Source organism: Pomacea canaliculata, linkage group LG6 (assembly GCF_003073045.1).
Source record: "Pomacea canaliculata isolate SZHN2017 linkage group LG6, ASM307304v1, whole genome shotgun sequence".
Lineage (NCBI taxonomy): Eukaryota > Metazoa > Mollusca > Gastropoda > Architaenioglossa > Ampullariidae > Pomacea > Pomacea canaliculata.
The window spans coordinates 14,683,860-14,702,677 of record NC_037595.1 but is presented as its reverse complement, the minus strand read 5'-3'; the positions used below and the strand labels follow the sequence as shown (position 1 = coordinate 14,702,677).

At 43.6% G+C, this 18,818-nt stretch overlaps 1 protein-coding gene across 1 annotated transcript; it reads right to left on the bottom strand.

Annotated features, from left to right (window-relative positions):
- Positions 1 to 191: 191 nt before the first annotated feature.
- On the bottom strand, positions 192 to 18,200 carry LOC112566147 (nuclear receptor subfamily 2 group E member 1-like). Its single transcript, XM_025242121.1, has 8 exons — positions 17,405 to 18,200; positions 4,493 to 4,573; positions 3,892 to 4,053; positions 3,294 to 3,343; positions 3,097 to 3,256; positions 2,827 to 2,960; positions 2,243 to 2,459; positions 192 to 1,704 (listed from the first exon to the last, which is right to left on the bottom strand). Exons 1-8 carry the CDS (start codon positions 17,430 to 17,432, stop codon positions 1,457 to 1,459), a joined length of 1,080 nt encoding a protein of 359 aa, XP_025097906.1. The 5' UTR covers positions 17,433 to 18,200; the 3' UTR covers positions 192 to 1,456.
- Between the last annotated feature and the right edge of the window lie 618 nt (positions 18,201 to 18,818).

Here is an 18,818-nt window from a genome sequence, read left to right as displayed (position 1 = left end):
GTACTTGCAGCTTGGCACTGCAGGACATGCAGGCTCGTGCACGTGTTTTGCAACAATAAATATCTTATCCAATTCATATCTTGCAACAATAAAATTTCAAATTAACAGAATCGCCAGAGAATAATAAAATAAGAGCTGGGACATAAGAATGAATGGACTATTGGAATCGCTGTGTAGCAGCAGAAAGCACATTGGAGGAGGGCACTGTCATATTGGGGCGCCCGATAGTATAGCGGCTGACATTCAGTTGTCACCAGGAATGTACAGATGTTGGTTCGGATCTCATCTCGGAACACTATGCGACACCTGTTCGCAGGGCTAGCTATCGGGAGTTTTCTCTGGGTACCCGGGTGTTATCCCCTCTCTATCATCCCTCTCTCTCATGGTGCGATATTGCCTCCAGGTGGAAGTATTTTCCTACTAAACCAACCAACCAACCAACCAACCAACCAGTAATGTCACGTGTCACAAAAATGTGAACGCTTTATACATGAGAGCATTTTTTTCAGAAAGCCATCAAATTGGCAAAATTTATTTGTCATAACGAATAATCTTTTGTTTCAAAAAGAAAAAAAAAACCAACAATGCTGCACGCAGAGCGATGTACCAACACTCACACATCCACACTCTGCTTCAGCATCAACATCAACGCCGCTGTCTTCCTGCTGCGTAGACCTAAAGTTTCTTTTCATCAAACATTGTTACAGTCGTAAATCACTTATTATGGTAAAGATGGGTCTCTGTAGCTGACGAAAGATTTATATATTTAAAAACGCTAAGAGTTTAGTGAACAATGACAAACACTTAATGCTTACAAACCTACCGAGCTAAATGTGGTCAGGTTGGTGGAGAGGGTGAAGGTACATGCTTGGAAAATCTTGCAACGGATTGTGGAGGAACACTTGACAGAGGAAAGGGTAGGGGAGGGTCGGAAGAGTGTTTGGTGTTAACCAACAGGTACAGGCTTCCTCGCTAGTTGATGAATCATCCAACAGTGGCACCGATGTGGGGTCTGGTACGTGTGGTGGTCCTCACGTCATACCTACATCGTTATGTGCTGCTTACATATCATACAGTTGTCCTATGGTGTCTACAGGAGATTGTCGTCACGTGATGTTTACAGGAGCTTATCGTCACCTACAAGTAATGGTTGTCCGTGATATCTACAGGTGATGAGTGCCTGGACTTTTGAGAAGGGGAAGTGGGAGGGGTGACTTCACTGTAACTCCTTGACATTTCACAAAAATCCGTATCCCCTTGTCTGTCACCATGGACATGTGACAACATGACAGTAGCTTTTACTGCTGGCAGAGGCGACGAAACAAGAACTGAGGATGGTGGAATAACAGTTGAGGTTATCTCGTACACGTGTCTCGTCCCAGACGACCATGTCTGGCCACTAGTGAAATGAGCTCAGTTTTGTCTTTTGGCTAATACCTTCAGCCGATGAGCCACTTCACACGATGTCTGAGTGCAGGATGTTGGCGATCAGCTTGGGAATGGAGGCTGCGCCCACCAGCCCCCGGAAGAAGGTGCGCTCGACGATGCCGCTGGGGATGGCCTGCAGTTTGGCTGGCAGCAGCAGCAGGCGACCCACACGTACTGCCTGGCGGGGATGCACGAGCTGCACGTGCTCCGTCAGCATCAGCTGCGCCTGCTCCTGCAGCGCCTCCACCTGCTTCCGCTCTGTCAGCGTCCGGACATCTGGAAAAAAAAAACACATCGCCACTGTAACATCATTTAACAAACGGACACGTACACGTCGTGCGCGTGCGTAAATGACGTGAGGGACGTGCGTGTGATGTGACAGTGACCCCCGTGGTGTAGCTACTGGTGTAAAAGAGGTATATATATATTACTTGTAGAGGTACTCGGGGTGACACACTGTCAGTCCACAGTGTATTCGTGTGGAACAGTTTGTATGAAAGGGGAGATAGAAGCTGCGGTGGTGCCAGGCGCCTCGCGACTCACTCGCTCCCTTTCTTCTGCTTCTGCTTCAGTCTCTCGGATTTTCTCATATGACACTCTCGACATTTCCCTCGACAATAAAAAATTATCTATATTTGCTCATCGCAGTAGATTTTCTTCACTTGGGCCACCAGAATCATTTAAGATTACGGGAGGGAGGATACAAGCTCTTGGACCAACACGTCAATCAAATACGGTCTACGACGACCTGCAGACGAACAAAAATACTTCTGCCAGATTAGGTGAGGATCATTCCTATGTCCTTAGTACTCACCTGCACCAAAGAGAAGAATTGCTTTAAGACAGGTGAACTCTGTGGGGTCAAGGTTGAGTTGACGCAGGCGGGTCATGATGTCGCCCAGTTTTTCGCGTTCTTCACGAGAAAGAGAGCGACAGGTATCCACCATGCGTGCCGCCGCCTCCAGGGACAAACCCCATTGTACGAGGCCCAGAAGAAACAGCTCCTTCCACGCCGAGGTCAGTAGTGATGTCTACAACACATTAGTATAGCTGTTGACATTGTGTCTTCACTATACACGATAAAGATGGGGCAGAGGACAATTCTAATTCTTAAGTAGCATACTCATTTGAAGAGCTTTAACTCAGATTCGTGAGTCTGTACACCCATTTATGCACAAAAATATGTTAACCATATTAGAAAGTTTTAAAAAAAGCAAATGTGTAAAAATGCCGATGTAAAAAGAATGGAGGAAAAGGAAAAATCCTGAAAATGTTTCAATGATAAAATATCTGTAGCGATTTGAAGATATTTTCGTGATAAATGTGTAATGGTCTGTTTGGAAAGTGGGGAGGTGGGCGGGAGGAACTAACACCTACTTCTGAACCGTCTTTCATTACCTGGTCTGCCTGCGGCAGGACGAGGAAGGCGGGCACCTGTCGCACCCAGGTGACGATCGTGAAGAGCAGGCGCGCCATCACCTCCTGGAACACGTCCTGCTGCACCAGGCTGGCGGCGCAAAGGCGGACGGCGTCTGCAAGAGAACATCTTTAAGTAAACCTCGGCGGGACAAACTTTGTTTATAAAGAGTACATTTATTTCATTCTAGGATCTTGTTTTATTTTAAAAAAACAACTTAGCTTTAACGCCTAATCCATTGCCAGATGTACCTGTATACGCACGATGTCGGTCCAGGCGGGCACGTAGCTCATCAAGACCAAGGCGTTCCCGTCGGGAGGGGGCGCGGTGTCGGGGACGGGTGCAGGAAACTTGTAGGGTAACAGCCCCTGGGAACAGCGCCCTCCCACTGTTAGGTCCATGGGGGATTCCCTTCATCTCGACTCCGGGAACCTCCCTCTTCTCCCACCTCCCCCATCTTCACTTTAGGTTTCCTCGGGCCACGTTCGTGCTGAACAGCTGGTAACAAACAAGCAGAACAAACATTCAAATATGCAAACAGCACATTACGTATTTTGGATGACACTACTCTGCTTTTGGATTAGTTTAGAATTAATCTAGAATCAATTTAATTGGTTCACAGTGTCACAACTCGGGTGTCACAACACCCCATAGCCGATGTCACAGTGTCACAGTTACAGCGTCACAACCTCAGTCACAGTGTCACATATGTGGCCTTCCCAGCACAAAATGTTCCACAGCCACAGCTTTGCCGAGTCCGTCAGCAAAAATGGACTTTCAACATCACCTGAACGACTTGCCGATCTTTCTACACAGCGATGTACCAACATCTGCAATTTCTTCCATTACAATTTTTCTTCCTGACCTTGTGTATTCATGATCTGCTTCTTGAAATATTTTTAAAATGTGTAATGCCTCTGTCATGTTTGCCGAGACCTAAGGTCTGGCACCGACCTACGCTAACACACACACTAACACACACACACACTAACACACACACTAACACATACACTAACACATACACTAACACATACACTAACACATACCGTCCTTATTCATGTCCACCTGGAAGCAGCGGGCCAGGCGGCAGGCGCGGCACTGGTTGCGGTGGGTCTTGTCGATGGGACAACGACCTTTCAGCTCCCCCTGTGCCTTGCAGGTGTACACACGACTCTTGTGAATGCTGCGCTTGAAGAAGCCGGAGCAGCCTGCCACACAACACACTTATATAGCGTGCACCCTGGCTACCACCCGCAGCAACACTACAATAGTTTTATCAGGGAACATAACATTTTCGTTAATGCAAAACAGATGAAACAGCAGTTTCAAATTACTTATGAGGTATGCAAAAATGAATTTCATGTCGTATTTCACAAAACAAAATACCGAAAAAAGTAATAAACTTTCGAAAAGCGTTAAATCCCTGAATAAGCGGCTTTTCAACGTCTGATGTTGCTGAGACTGAGATGAAATATACTCTCCTAATTTCAGCGGATGTCGACAGGACTATCTTTGTACATTAGCTAGATGATTTTAAGTGGATAATAATTGCAGTATTTTGAAAACAAGAATATCAAAGTTACCAACTTCATGAAATTTATTTCCTTTCACGCAATAGGTGTGAGAGGGAAATATATCGGAGCTCACCGTCACAGCTGTAGATGCCGTAGTGCTTGCCTGAACTTCGATCTCCACATACTTTGCACGGAATGTCCAACAGACGATCACCTGCAGAGTAAGCACACACCTTTGTTGATCAGAACATCCAGTTTAGGAGCAATGAGAACAAAGAAATAGTCTTAGTATAAAGTGCGAGTTCTAACAAATTTAAATACCGCGTAGCGCACCTAGGCAGTCAGCCAACAAGCATTAAAAAAAAATATATTATTGAACACTTAATTTTTATTTTCTAATGAAAGTTGTGTGTTTGTATATTTGCGATCACAGACCAAATTACTTCCCTACAAAGTTTGGATCATATTAATAGTTATACAATGTAAATGTGAATGGTTTGTAATCTCCAGATATGGTATGAATAATATATCTAAACTGAAAAAATAAAAACAATGAAAAATAACATTTAAACATTTTTCATAAATTACTAGAGCTGATCATGTTTGGTAAGTAGATGTTTTTGCAGAGCTTAGTAAAATGACAACAGAAAGTCTCAGCACTGTCAGTAAGAAAATGTTATCCCCAACGATGGCAACATGAACAACGCACCAAGTGTCGGCAGCTCCAAACTGTCATTATCTGTTTGAAGTAATTTTAAAAGCTACAAATTATCCCGTTGTGTTGTTTTACTTATCTATTTTTGTTTTCACTGCACTTCAATGTTTTCACTGTACGAGATAATGCCAGATAACTGAAAGACTAGGATTTTCAGCAACTTTTTTAAATTTTGAAATTTTCATGAAGACATTCCTTTTGATAACTCTTGTTCGCAAAGAGAAGAAACCCCATTGTGATTTTTAAACATGGACTATATTCTTATTCACTTTTGTGATTTAACAGACATGGGAGGGGGATTTTCCTTAAAATTCTCTGAATGGGATCGTCGTGGAAGTATCACAATAACCATGAGCAAGAATAAAGATTTTTGCTTTGTTTTGAGGGGTGTTGATGTTTATAACTGCCCCCTTACACCTCATTGCTGGAGTTCTTTGTCGAAATTGAATGTTCTCAGTTTTTATGAGAAACTATTATACTTATCTTTGAGATTTAAGACCTACACTTTCTTTCTGTTGTGTAGTCGACGCATGATGTTTATGTGAATTAATTCATTTTCCGGAAGAGGAACAGCTAAGGACTTCTTTAAAACTAACATCGTTTTATTTAGGGATCCAAGGCACCTGCTATGATGTCTGTGCTTGATTTGTGTGAGATGTGAAAAGAACACATTGTTGTGTAAATGGAAAAAAATCCACATGGCTACAACAACAACAACAACAACAACAACAACAACAACAACAACAAAAGCATTGTTTTATCTTTTAAACAGCTTCTAATTTCCGTTTAACAAGTGGTGCCTTAGATCAGTGCCCATTTTTTTAAAATTAATTTTATTTAATTCTTGCTAGGTTAATATTTATATGATAGTACATGACCCGAGTGCACGTTCCTGCTCCAATATTTAAACTTTTCTCCACCGCTGTTAATGAGGTCTCCTGCAATTACCCGGGACTGATGTAGTCCAGCATGTGTGTCTTTCACTGACCACTTTGTCATGTGGAGGAAATCGAGAGGACAGTACATTGGGTTAATCATCTCCTCCCCCTCCCACCTCCACGTGAAGAAGACGGTAGAGCAAGACAAGCGAGACAGCGACACTTAGCAGTTGCCCGTGTCTGACCGCATCACGCAGGTTACTCCGCGCAATGGTCTTGACGTGCGGCAGCCCGCGCAGCAGCAGCAGCAGCAGCATGTCCTTCAGCTGCGGTGAGAAGCTGGCAGGCAGCAGCCGCATCCTCTTGCAGCCTCGCAGCTTGGAGCGTGTGAGCAGTGGCATGTCTTCCCCCCCTGCCCCCTGATTTCCTGCCATGATCATCCATCTCCGAAGGCCGCCATCATCTCCAAGCTCGGTTCTCAAGAGGCCGTGATTGATCTGGGTTCCAATTAAACTTGCTCACGGCATCAGGTGTTAAAAGGCTTTTTCGTTTCCAAACGGTCGTTACGTACAGCTGGTTTGGCACGGGCAGATAATTTGGCAGGAGAAGAACCAATTTGTCCCCGTGATCGAACTTTTCGTTTTAAAATGTCGACACAAAAGCAGCCCGTGGGCAAGGGGAGGAGAGAGATTGCCTGAAAGCCGCGGATGAGCGGCTTGGCGATGGAGGGAGAGGTTGGTGGGGTTGTTGGGGTGGGGGGGCGCTACTATCCAATTTTTACGATGCTGGCGACGTCATGTGGCTTGCGCCCCGCTTTTTCCCGCCTCTCCTGTCATCTTCACTGCGCATGCCCGGCTCTTGTGGCTGGCGGCGAATAGCAGAAACAATGGCGGCTGACTGACACCCCGGCGCGGCGCTGCCGACTCGGCGAGGGACCGCCAGTCCCCCCCAACTCACCCTTGACCCCCTCGCAGAGACCAGCCCTCTCCCCCCAACCGCGTGCCGCAATCAGCCCTGAGTGGCTCTGGTGCCGCGCCGCGCCCTCCTGTCCGCCCGCCGCCCATCGACCGCCTCTCGCTGCCTTAATGAAGCTCAGCTTTTGCCCGAAACAGTTCCCAAAAGAAGCTTTTAATTCCTCCTCGCAGGAGGCTTTGAAGTCCTGAGAAAATTCCAGGAGAGCGTCAGGCGGTGCATGGCGGGATTGCTGGAGCTATGCAGCACGGGGGAAAAAGTTCCTCCCATTGACTTTGTCCACCGAGCGGTGACCATGCGCGGCCAGCCGTCCCCGCACTTGCTTTTAGCCCCCCACTACCCCCACATCTCAATCTGGTCCTCTCCCTCATCCTGCCAGCAGCGGTTATGACATGTGGGTGTAGATGTTTCTCCTGCCAATTACCATACATTGCCGTGTGGAGCACATCGTCGTCATCGTCGTCAAGGGAAAAAGGGGGCATGCATCTGACAGCGATAAGAAGGATGTGTCGTAGCCTTATCTCTATTATCTGTGCTGTCTCAATCATCTGCACTATCTTGTCTCTATTATGTGTACATCTTTGATGGGAGGAAGATTCTTGCTGAGGTCACGTTCCTCCGATGGTTGACCCCACTCATTCTGTCTTCCTACAGCGATGAGGTTTCTCGCTGTTGTTGTTGTTGTTGTCGTCGTCGTCGTCGTCGGTAGACTACAGACTAAAAAGAAACTGAATGCCGAATCTCTCACTCACATCTCAAAAAGCCTCCTTGTTAGTTTACTTTCTCTGAACGAGAATTTATCTAATCTCTTAACATTAAGTACATTGCTTATATATATATATCTTGATATTTGCATAGTTTTTATTTATTTACTTGTTGATATGTTCAGATATTTGTAAATAATCATATAATATTGTTATTACATGTCTATCAATAAGAATTTATCGATCTTATCGTTATACGCATTTCTAATAAATTTATTTTTATGGATATTTGCATGCTTTTTGATAAATTTTTGTATAGTTATTGATGTATGCAATAAGCAAACATTTGATATATAAGCATATGTGTTAGATTACATGTATATAATTCAACATTTCTGCTATGCTTGGATGTCTCATAGTATGAAGTGAAAATGATTGGTTTCATTAATTTATTCTCACTCTCATTTCATGAGATCTGAATGAGATGGTTAATGTGTGAAAACTGAGAGCACAGAGAGTAATCGTCGAATGACCCAACACTGTCGCCATGGAAAAATGGAGTCAATACAGCACACAAGTACTGTCAGCAGTACAAGATGAGGATTTGAGGTTGTAATAATTCAGTGAAACTATACAGCACCACATCCCCGGTCTTATGGAACAGGCCCAGGGGCGCTTAAAAAAAGACAACACAGACACACCGACAGAAAAAATGCATCGCAACATAACAAGCAAAATTTTTGTCTACAGAATGCCAATAGGAATGATTTGTAGTTGGAGAAAGAGACAGTGAAACCAGAATAATTGTCGTGTACAACCAAGTCAGTCACAATTATAATAACTGCCCGCTAGTAAAATACTCCAATGACAGGTTCATGTTGTTTCCGTACATACCAAACAACAATGGCTGACACTTGCAACGCCCCGAAGAATTGTTGAAGAATAAAACATGATTCCTACAGTCGGTCACAAAAATACAGTAGAAACTAAAGCTCAATCAGTAATGAACACACAGTCACAGAACTTCATATCAACTGCAGCTTACAACCACGTAGATCAAGAAACATTTGGGGAACCGCTGTCGTGAAACTGAACATTGACAACAAGAACAGCCACACACGCAAACACTCAGGCACGCACGGACGCACACACATTCACAGGCACAACACACACACACACACACACACAGTCGCTGCGACTCGCAGGTCTTTGCATCCCTGAAGACCACGATGCCGTCCAGAAATAATTCTGATTAGTTCTCGCCATATTTCTTGGGTTCAATATCGCAATTTATATTAAGTTTAATTGAAATAAAAACCAGTTCATGATGACTGTCATTTCCGCCTCCCATTTTCAGACAGTTTGAACGTATTACCTGTGTACGTTGAAAGTCATGCCTCGATTTAATTTACTTCCACTATCAGCAATTCAAAATACAGTTGAGACAGTTGAACCATAAAGTTAAACCCGAGTCAGACATGAAAGTAAGCTCCAAGAAGCTGTTTGGCATTGTCATTAACATGGAGTCATCATTAGTTTGTTTCAAAGCGTCTCATTACTTTTTACTGTATTTAATGAAAAAGCCCTATTAGTTCGATATTAATTCTAACTATTTAATTCAATGAATGCCGTTTCTAATGTGGATTTGGAATGTAAAGTAATTACCTCCTCACAAAACCAGTCAGAGTTCATATGTTCACAGGTTTGTCACTCACGAATGGATCAGAGGTTTCACTCACATTTTGAGCTAATTAGTGGACAACAAACATGAACATAATTTCGCACCTCAATTTAGCCTTTTAAAACAGACTCAAGACAACTCAAAGAGGTTTTATAATTAAAAAAATATAAAATTCTCGATTATTGGTTATCAATTGAAATATTGTGTTTCTATGTTTTTGCTTGAATTTGCAGCCAATTTAATACAAAGACCTTTCTAGAACACGTTCCTAGTGTTCCTTGTGTACTCCGAGTCGTCAAGTTCGAAAATCCATAAGAATTTTTAGAGTTGTCACGATATACTCCCATTGACTTCTGTTGTTGCCCACCTCACATCTCACACCTATTCTAGTTGTTGTTGCCGCGTATACAATGGAAGTGCGTCTGCCCTCTATTCTCGCGCGGAGGAAACGAGTTGTGAGCGGAGCTGTCTTCCAATAGTCACGTTCCACAAGCAGGGAGGCTCGATATCGTACTGATTAACCTCGCAGTTTTCTCTCCGCCTCTCTAAGGAGAAAAAAGATGCAAAATATAAAGAAATTAATGCGTAGCCATTCCTGAAAGCCTCGAACTTCTTTCTAGATCGGAAGAGCAGAAATAATTGACTGGGGAGGGAGCGGTGAGTAGCACGCACAGTGTCTGAGGAGGAACACCTTAACCGTGGCTACAGACTACAATTCTTCTTTAGCATTATAGTGACAGGCGGCAGTTCTTTTACAGATTGTAAGCTGTGAAAAAACTTCTTTTGCAAAAGTCAGTGATCGCTTATTTTGGTAAGCCTTTCATGTTTGGGTCATCTACGCTGTAATCAGCCCGTTCCACTAAATAAAAATATGGTCATTCCACTGGAGAGCTCTGCGTGCGTGCGTGCGTGCGTGTGTGTTATAGAAAGTAATCAGCAAACAGTCAGTGTGTTCTGTCTGTCTGTCCATCCGTCCGTCTGTCTCAGCGTACCCGTGTTTCTACCTAAGTCGGGTGGAGGGCACATCCCTTTGAATACATCCTGTCTTTGTTAACTTTGGTGTCTGTGTCCACTAGCATCTACCGGGTGACCACCTGACCGCCTTAGAGGTGTACCGATGGGGGAGATATTAGAGAAACGCCCCAAACCCTTTATTTTTACAACTTTAATACTAGGTAGATTTCTATTCTTGAATAATTAATAATTCTCAATTTTTTATTTTCACAATAACCTCTTAACTTTTGATATAATTTTTTTATTAACAGAAGAGCTATAATGTCTTTTATAATTTGTCTTCTGCACACAAAAAAAATAATAATAATTGAACTGATGGTGAACAAATGCTCTGTTGCTTTGATCGACCTCCTGTACACCACTAACCAACCTACAGTTTCTACCCTGCTCCGTTCATCTGACTGATCTCTTGACCTCCTGGATTCGCATGGCAATGTGACCAATGTCTACTTATTTCATGTCCCTGTCTACCACCAGGGTTTGGTGTGAAGACTTCTTGTCCCTGACTACAGCTGAGGATGAAGTATGTAGCATCCATGGCTGGATTTCATATTGTGCCTCGATCCCACTTACCCACCTCCACTCACTCACCACCCGTTGAGCGCGATATTTCGGGTACATGTCATGTGAAAGTTCCAGCCTGAAGTGTCTATAGTGGAGACTAATGTTTGTGGCCGCTAACATGTTTCAGGGTGCAATGAGATAAGGTCGATAATAACAGTCTTATCTTGTGGATGTGCATAATATCTCGTCGTGACATCCAAGATGTTGTCTTATCAGCCCGAGTCCCCTGGTGGCGTGTTTGTCTTGAGACTCGGGTGGCCTGCTGTGTGGCCGCTTGTATCTGCTGACTTGTGCTCACCTCCCGACTGCGCGCCACTCCACCCGCCGCAACCTTCATATTCACGCGCGCGCGCCGGCAGATGATTTCGGCGATAAGAATTTCATTTTGCCGACTGAAATGTCAGTGAAGCACACAGTCCTCATCTCTCATCTGCAGCCAGAATTTTGCATATTGAGTTGCTTAACCTGTTCGGCCAGGCAAGCAGCGACACCGACAGGATGGTAATAAAAATGCACCGCACCACACACCGTGTGTTTGTTTGTCTTTGTTTAGCCACAGAAGTGTGCGGAGTTTCAACTTAGGAAATATCGTAACTGTTTGAAAATTTTCCAGAGATCAATGATAAAAATTCTTTGGTGAGTTCCGACTCCGAACTTTCTCAAGATTTTTGGGGGGTTGTTTTTTATTTGGAAGTAAACAAGAAACGACAGGTAGAGAGTCTCGGATGCTTACAGTCACGATCACAGAAGACAAGAAAGTCATGGAGGGGGAAAGTATACAGGGGTGGATGTGGATGAGGAGGCTGGAGGAAGTGAAAGAAGTTCGGGACAGGCCAGAGCACGAGCGATGCATGTCTTCACGCGCTGGGCGCGCTTCCCGCTCGTGTTGATGGCAAGAGCAGCTCCCTCGCAAAGTGGAATCGATGCTCCGTCTTTGACAAGCAATGAAGTCAAAGGACGCGAGACAACGGTTGCGATCCATACTAGAATAACAACAAACAGCCGCCTTAAGTGCTGCCTCGCGCTGTTGGCTTTCTCCTCTCTTTTTGTGCCCACAACGATTAGCGGGGGAAGTCGGGGGGGACCATCAGCTGGCAACTTTCGCTACGGTCCCATGTCCTCGATTTCCTGCTCTTTCTCTCCGGCTTCCCCTCGCCTTGTTTCTGAACTGGCGGCCACACTTTCTTTCATTCTTCTCACAGACAAAGTCACCGGAAATCGATGGCAGGCCTGCTTCCCAAAACAATTAGCGAAGACATTTTCGATTATCTCTCTTCGGAAACGGTCTTTCTGGAAGCGCACCTTCTGTTTGCGCGGAGAGGCAAATATTAACTGATAAACAGACAAAACAAGTGTGAAAATCATTACTGCAAGTCACAACCGCTCACTGATGGCTTAATGACAGGAAAACAAACAGATGCAATGGCCAGGGGATTTTGCAAGCACACTGGATCCGATAAGGGCACGCAAAGAAGCGACTCGGGACCAAAAGAAGACAAATATTGTATGTCTAGAAGCCTGCATGTACCGCATGCTGATCTGACACGTGGTGGGTGACGGCCAGAAGTGCAGCCACCACGCATGCCACGCACTCCACCCACGGCCACCCCACCTTGCCACTGGCTTTGCACGCATTATACACGCATTATACACGCATTGTGCGCTGTAAGCCAGTTAGGGGGGGGGGACTGTCATCTTACACCATCCACTCAGTGTACACCATCATTGTTATCTACACCGAGAACACATTGTAGGCTCAGTGTTATGAAGTCATCATGTGATGGTTGTCATGAAGGCTGTCATGAATATCATCACACAGATCACTCCTATTACAGGTCATTGAACTGAGCGGGACTGCGGAAGTACTTCATTGAAGTTATCTGCGATGACAGATACGGTTGTGAAAGATGTCAAGGTCATGTGGCCTCTAAACAGCAACGATGGAAAAAAAAAAAGAAATTCAAAGAAAGTGTTACAAATACCGTGCTGGCCACAAACAAGAAATGATGGATGGATTCCTCCGGAGTCTCTCGGTGACTAGCTTTGGACTTGCGCCTCGCTGATCGAGTGGCTCAGCATGCTGCTTGTGCGGTCCGGGTACATCTTGTACCCGCTTAATCTAGCAAAGTAACACTGGTTAGGATCACTAGTGTCTACTCTCCCAGCTTACTGTAGAATGTCTTGGTATCTAACAGGAGGTGTGCAAGACGTGTGTGTGTGTGTTTTGTGTGTGTGGGTGTGTTTGTGTGTGAGACAAACCAGCATATTTACCACAATATCCAGGTGTGTCTGTGATTCCTGTGGGTCTGTGAAAAAAGCACTATAACCCAAAACTAATGGGAACAAAGGTTTACCTGAAAAAATACACATAAAACCTTCTTTACACACTACACAAATGACATCATGGGTCATCTGAATAAGTTTGGATTGAAAACCCCGCATCGTGAAATGACATACTCGGATTACCATAACCTTTTACCACCGAATTTTAGATGTGTGAAGCACATTATTTCATCAAATTACTGCTACATATTGAATAATGTCTCTCAATTTTTTTTTTTTCACAATACTACATCATCGTCGTCATCGTTGTCGTCATCGACATCATCTCTAACTAATGAAAAGTTTACAGACTACAGCATTGCACCAAGAACCTGCATCTACAAAATTTATTTAAATTTTGTAAACCTTTCTTGATTGTCAAATCGTTGATTTCGATTATCACAATTTGATTTTTCTCATCACACCATTTTTGAAATGAGAGAGATTAAGAATAGGTGTTTCCATGAATGTGACATCGCTGTTTACCGCTCAGGTCACTAATATTTACATCCGCAAAAATAATTCGGAAACTGTCACCGAGCACAACAATCAGTATATTCTTGTATGTTATTAAATCATTGACCTTTGATTTGTTCTTTAACTTTATCAAGAAGAAAATATAAACATGTGAAAAAGGCAGTTTGACGGAGTTTGAGAAAGGTTTGTGGAATGCCATGATAAGGAGTCAACATAAAAGAAGGTCTGTGAAATGTAATAACATTCAGCATGGAAGAAGGCCTGATTAAAATGATCGAACTACAGTCGAGATCAACAACCATATAGAAGACATTTTTACACGAGTTAGAATGCCATCTCTCGCCTACACAACATTTTCACAGAGAACCTCGACCAGCAAAACATCCTCGCCCACCGCGCTTTCCTTTCTTTCAGCGGTAGTCACAGGTAGGCTACTGGAGGGACAGGTAGGCTACGGGAAGGACAGGTAGGCTACGGGAGGGACAAGTAGAGTACAAGAAGGCTGTCAACTCATCTGATTTTCCTGTTTCATTCACCCTCACTTGTTAGTCTTACTGTCTTGGTGACAGAGACATTTCTGATCACCTAGCAATTAACAAACTATGCAAACTATGCACTGTTCTTTTCGCAAGCAAAAATGAAGCATAAATGACATATATATCTATACCAGGTCATATAGGAAGATGGAGAGAAGTCTAAATGCCAATTCTGCGCAAAAGTCTGAGTGTCAAAGATTAAACACGTGTCGAAAAGAGAGACAGAGAGAGGCAGAGAGACAGAGAGACAGAGAGACAGAGATGTAGATAGAGAAAAGCTCCACTAAGCTATGTCGAGTGCATTTTGTTGAAGGCTGTTTGAAGAAGAATTTGATTAACGCTTACAAAATAACAAACAATTTCAACCCCCATGAGTAGCTGTGCCTGTATTTTTATGGAACAAAAGGCGGCGAACTGAAGCACACGTGCTCGCTTTCACACACACACGAGCGTGCGTTAGTCCCGGGTGAACTCAGTCTCACATCATTGGACTCGCCGCGCTTGCCGCTGGTCACAACGGATTTCTACGGCCTCTCGTGTCTACTCTTTACTCAAGTTTGACACTGCAATAAATTTATATATTTTTTCAATTTCTTAATCTTCCAATGTTTACATGCGGTTCCTTTCCTTAATAAATTTATTTATTTTTCACAGCTACATTTTTCTTACTCTGGGTTTTTACCAACAGTGGTTTCTGCTGTGTGTGTGTGTGTGAGAGAGAGAAAGAAAATAGTGTTTTAATTTTAATGTAAAATTTTTTTTAAATGAAGTGGGATATTTTCGCATGTTCTGTGAATACATTGGTCTCATTTTTTCACTTTAGAAGTATGCTGATTGGAGCTCAAATGGAGAAAAAAAAACTAAGGAGGTACTTGAAACATAATAATAATACAGGTTTGCGTGTGTAAAGGAACACCTAATGAAACATATATCACAATGCAGAATAATGTTGCAAAAAGCAGTGTAGCCTATCACTTCTCGCTGTATTGTAAATCAAAAATTGAATAAACCGCACAACACTTTGTGGAAATCAAACGAAAGGACAGAAGAAGCATTGGGTCTATGAAACATTAAATGCTTGAAAATTTGTCGTCGTTAACACCTTATCCTATTATTAATAAAGAAATTCAAGTCCAGTGTTATGACATTTCTGATCGTTTTTTGATATGTAAGAAAACATTCATTAATTTATTAGCTAACAGTGAATGATTGTGACGGTTACAAATATTGTTAATAAGCGAACATAGGAAACTGAAAGTTTTTCGCTTTGAACACAGGAATACACTATGCACTTGACTTGTTTTATCTGTTATCACAGGTCTTTGTGAAATGTCTAATATTACACTAATTAAAATTTAGGGTCATCTGAATATTTTAAGATGTGCTATTTATACGATGGTCATTTCAAGACATAGGAAGGTCCTTAACTTTTTTGTAACTTTTTTAAAGAACTGTGGACAACCGTCTTCGCATGGTGAGAGTTTTTATATATTAAGCTGCATTCTAAGAGAACATTCATTCTTTTACATTTTTTAAAGGAAATAAATACTAGCTTAACTGTTGTTTTCTTACGATTGATACCAGTCGCGCATGAGTTGATATAATCAGTCATGTGACTGCTGTACTAGTTCTCATGTATTCATATCATCCTCCCATAGCACGGTGACGAAGTCAAGAGCTGCTTTGGTTCATCTATCTCATACATACTTTGCCAAGTTTTAAGGGTGAAAAATGACATTCCCGCTTTTACCGACAACAGCATCACTAACAGCAGCAACCACAACATCATTATCATCACTACCATCATCAACAAACACCGATAACGCTAATGACAGTTGAGGGCTCATTCACACTAAAAGCCAAGGGATGAACACGAAATTATCGTCCACACGAGTTTTACCGGTCTCTCTATCAATTTGAAAGCGTTTTGGGAATGTGAAATAGTGTGAGTACAGTGCCGAGCAGCTGATGTTACCGCCTTAACTTGGACATTTTGAATCTTTTTATACTTAAAAGCAAAAATACCCACAGGCCCGCACACGGTAAGACAGTGTGTCTACATTGACCACAAGCGATACCTCGAGTGGTTAGGTCCTGTGATATGTTTGTGTGTGTGTGTGTGTTTGTTTGTGTGTGTGTGTGACATGAGTTGTCGCGTCTGTTCGCGTACAACACCCCAGAACCCTTCTAGAGATATGAGATGTTCCGACATGTTGTAATGGAGACCCTTCCGCCATCCTCACCTCCCGCATGCCGGAGTATTTAAAGTCTCAGGTTACTAAATCACTGACTTGTTTTCTCCTACCTGCAGTTATAAACTCTTTGTCATTCAACCATGTATTATGGCTGGGCTTGGGTAAATATTCCAAACATTGTCGACAGTGTTAAATTTTCTGCTGGTTTTTTAAGTTGTACCAACGATTGTCACCTCCCTGCCCTCCCTCATCGCTGGTAAGAGAGACTATAAAATGTTCCTGTGTTTTATTTCATCCAGTTCTGATAGAAATTTATCAAATATTGATTGCAAATGGTAGAGACAGTTCTTAATTGACCACCTTTCCTGTTTGACTGCGCCAGGTGCGAGAGCGACTGTGACCACCTGTTCACTGGACGTAGTGGTGTACGGCTTGACGGTGGTGGTGGTGGTCACAACATGTAAAAATCCATAAAATAAGAGGAGAAATGACACAGATGGACATCACAGTAAAATGAAAATTTTGTGGCAAACATTTTTTTTTGGCCGCTAAATAATCACTATGTTTTTTTCCACTGGTTTTTATTTTGCTTGCACTATTCTCCTGTTTCATATATATATAAATAAAACATTCTGAAGCTTCATTTACATCTCCTCGCCTCAAGATTTGGCAAGTAGGAGCGTTTGTTCGTAGGCTTGAATAAAGAAGAAGCATTTGGAATATTTGATAAATTTCTGTCAAAACTGGATGAAATAAAACACAGGAACAGAGTTGTTTTATTTTCAGGTCTGGCAAGTGAATTTCAAGAGAAATTTTCTTCGGATCACGCGAAGGAATGTGAAAAAAAAATCATTTCACTGTATGATGCGAAACTAAGGATCCCTTTCGTGGTATGAATGACAAACTAACGGCTACCACACCATGTGATGTGAAGTCGCCCCACCATGTGATGTGAAAGTAACCGTCACCTCACTACAAACGACTTACTTTTCGGCGGCGTTCTTCCGCTGGACATGGCGGCTGGAGGCAGGGCTGATGACTCGCTGGTGAGGAGGAGGAGGAGATGTGAGGACGGCAGCAAGGCGGGGCTGATGCGGCGCGCGCCACGAGTCACAGGGACGGGAGGGAGGGGCCGCCGCCCCTTATGAAGCCAGCGCCGTCTGCCGTCCCCGCCCTCGCGCCACGGTGGTGGGGCGGAGCTAGGTGGCAGAATGCTAATGAGGATGACACTGGCTTGAAAGCTGTATTTATTTGCTCAGAATGTGGCTTTAAATTGTTGAGAACCAGAACAGGTGGAGAAGGCTCGTCATCGCGCCGGCAAAATGGCTCAGTGCCCGGACCCGCCACTGAGGACGGCCGGCCGGCTGGGCGGTCGATGTCGGCTGATGGCGCGACAAATATAACTTCCATTGCTCGCCACTCTCCTCAGGCGGCCGCAGCGCTGAGAGCAGCCCCAAATTGCCTTTTGGTCAATACACAACAACAGATTAATTATTCAGGACTTATCTCTTCGTGCCACACCGCCAAAAGAGCATCCTCCATCTTCTGCAGCGGTCGAAACTCGGCACTTTGTAGTTCTGTAATTCAGCGATGACAGGTGCTTACCAAACCTTGGAGGGGAAAGTGTCAAAGAAATCTTGAAGTTTGATTTCTCCGCCAAGAAGATACTCTGCTCGTCGTCAATACAGACAGCGCCGATGCTCGAATGAAGACCAAGGGCCGAGGGTGGCTGGGACTGAGAAAAAAAAAAAAAAAAAAACTAGAGGAGGAAATGCATACTGGGTATGCTCTAGTCCTACCCCCCTGTCGTCTGATGGCACTCGAGTTGCCAAGGCATTAAGGCTGGCCGCTCCTATACAAAGTCGTGGATTTCTTCAACAACTTCATTTGTCAAACAGCAAGCAGTTTCATCGTGAGAGTAGGTGTAGAAGCAGTAGGAGCTTTCTGTAGAAGAGGAAGGGATGGAGAGAGGGAGGGAAGGGAGGGGAGAGCGTGGAATTAAGGGGAAGAGAGAAAGAGAGAGAGGGAGGAAAAGAGGGAAAAAGTAGAAGAAGAGGAGGAGGAGAGAAAAAGAGGAGAAAGGCAAAGAGAAGACGGAGGAAATAAAGACGTGACATCAGCTACCGGATGACGTATCGGGACGTTGCCGCAGTTGTGGACAGTAAACGTTTGAAAGAAAAATTGTCAAGGGTTGGATGAAGACGCAGGTAAATGAAACCAACCCTTTTCTCAAAAGGAAAGAGAAGCAAGCGTCCGATGTTTCTCACAGTTGATGCAGCGGTCTGGATGACAGGAGAGTGCTGATGCTCTTGATGATAACACGAGAAAGCTGATGTCAGTGAAAGACACCAAATACTGGACTGCCGTGGCTGTAATTAAATATTTAGTGACCCTCTCAAAT

Coding starts and splice junctions, on each gene's coding strand:
- LOC112566147 (XM_025242121.1), bottom strand. CDS start 17,432: ATGTCCAGCGGAAGAACGCCGCCGAAAA. Junction 4,574..17,404: donor CGGAAGAACGCCGCCGAAAA/GTAAGTCGTTTG, acceptor CTTACTCTGCAG/GTGATCGTCTGTTGGACATT. Junction 3,344..3,891: donor GGTGGACATGAATAAGGACG/GTATGTGTTAGT, acceptor GTTTGTTACCAG/CTGTTCAGCACGAACGTGGC.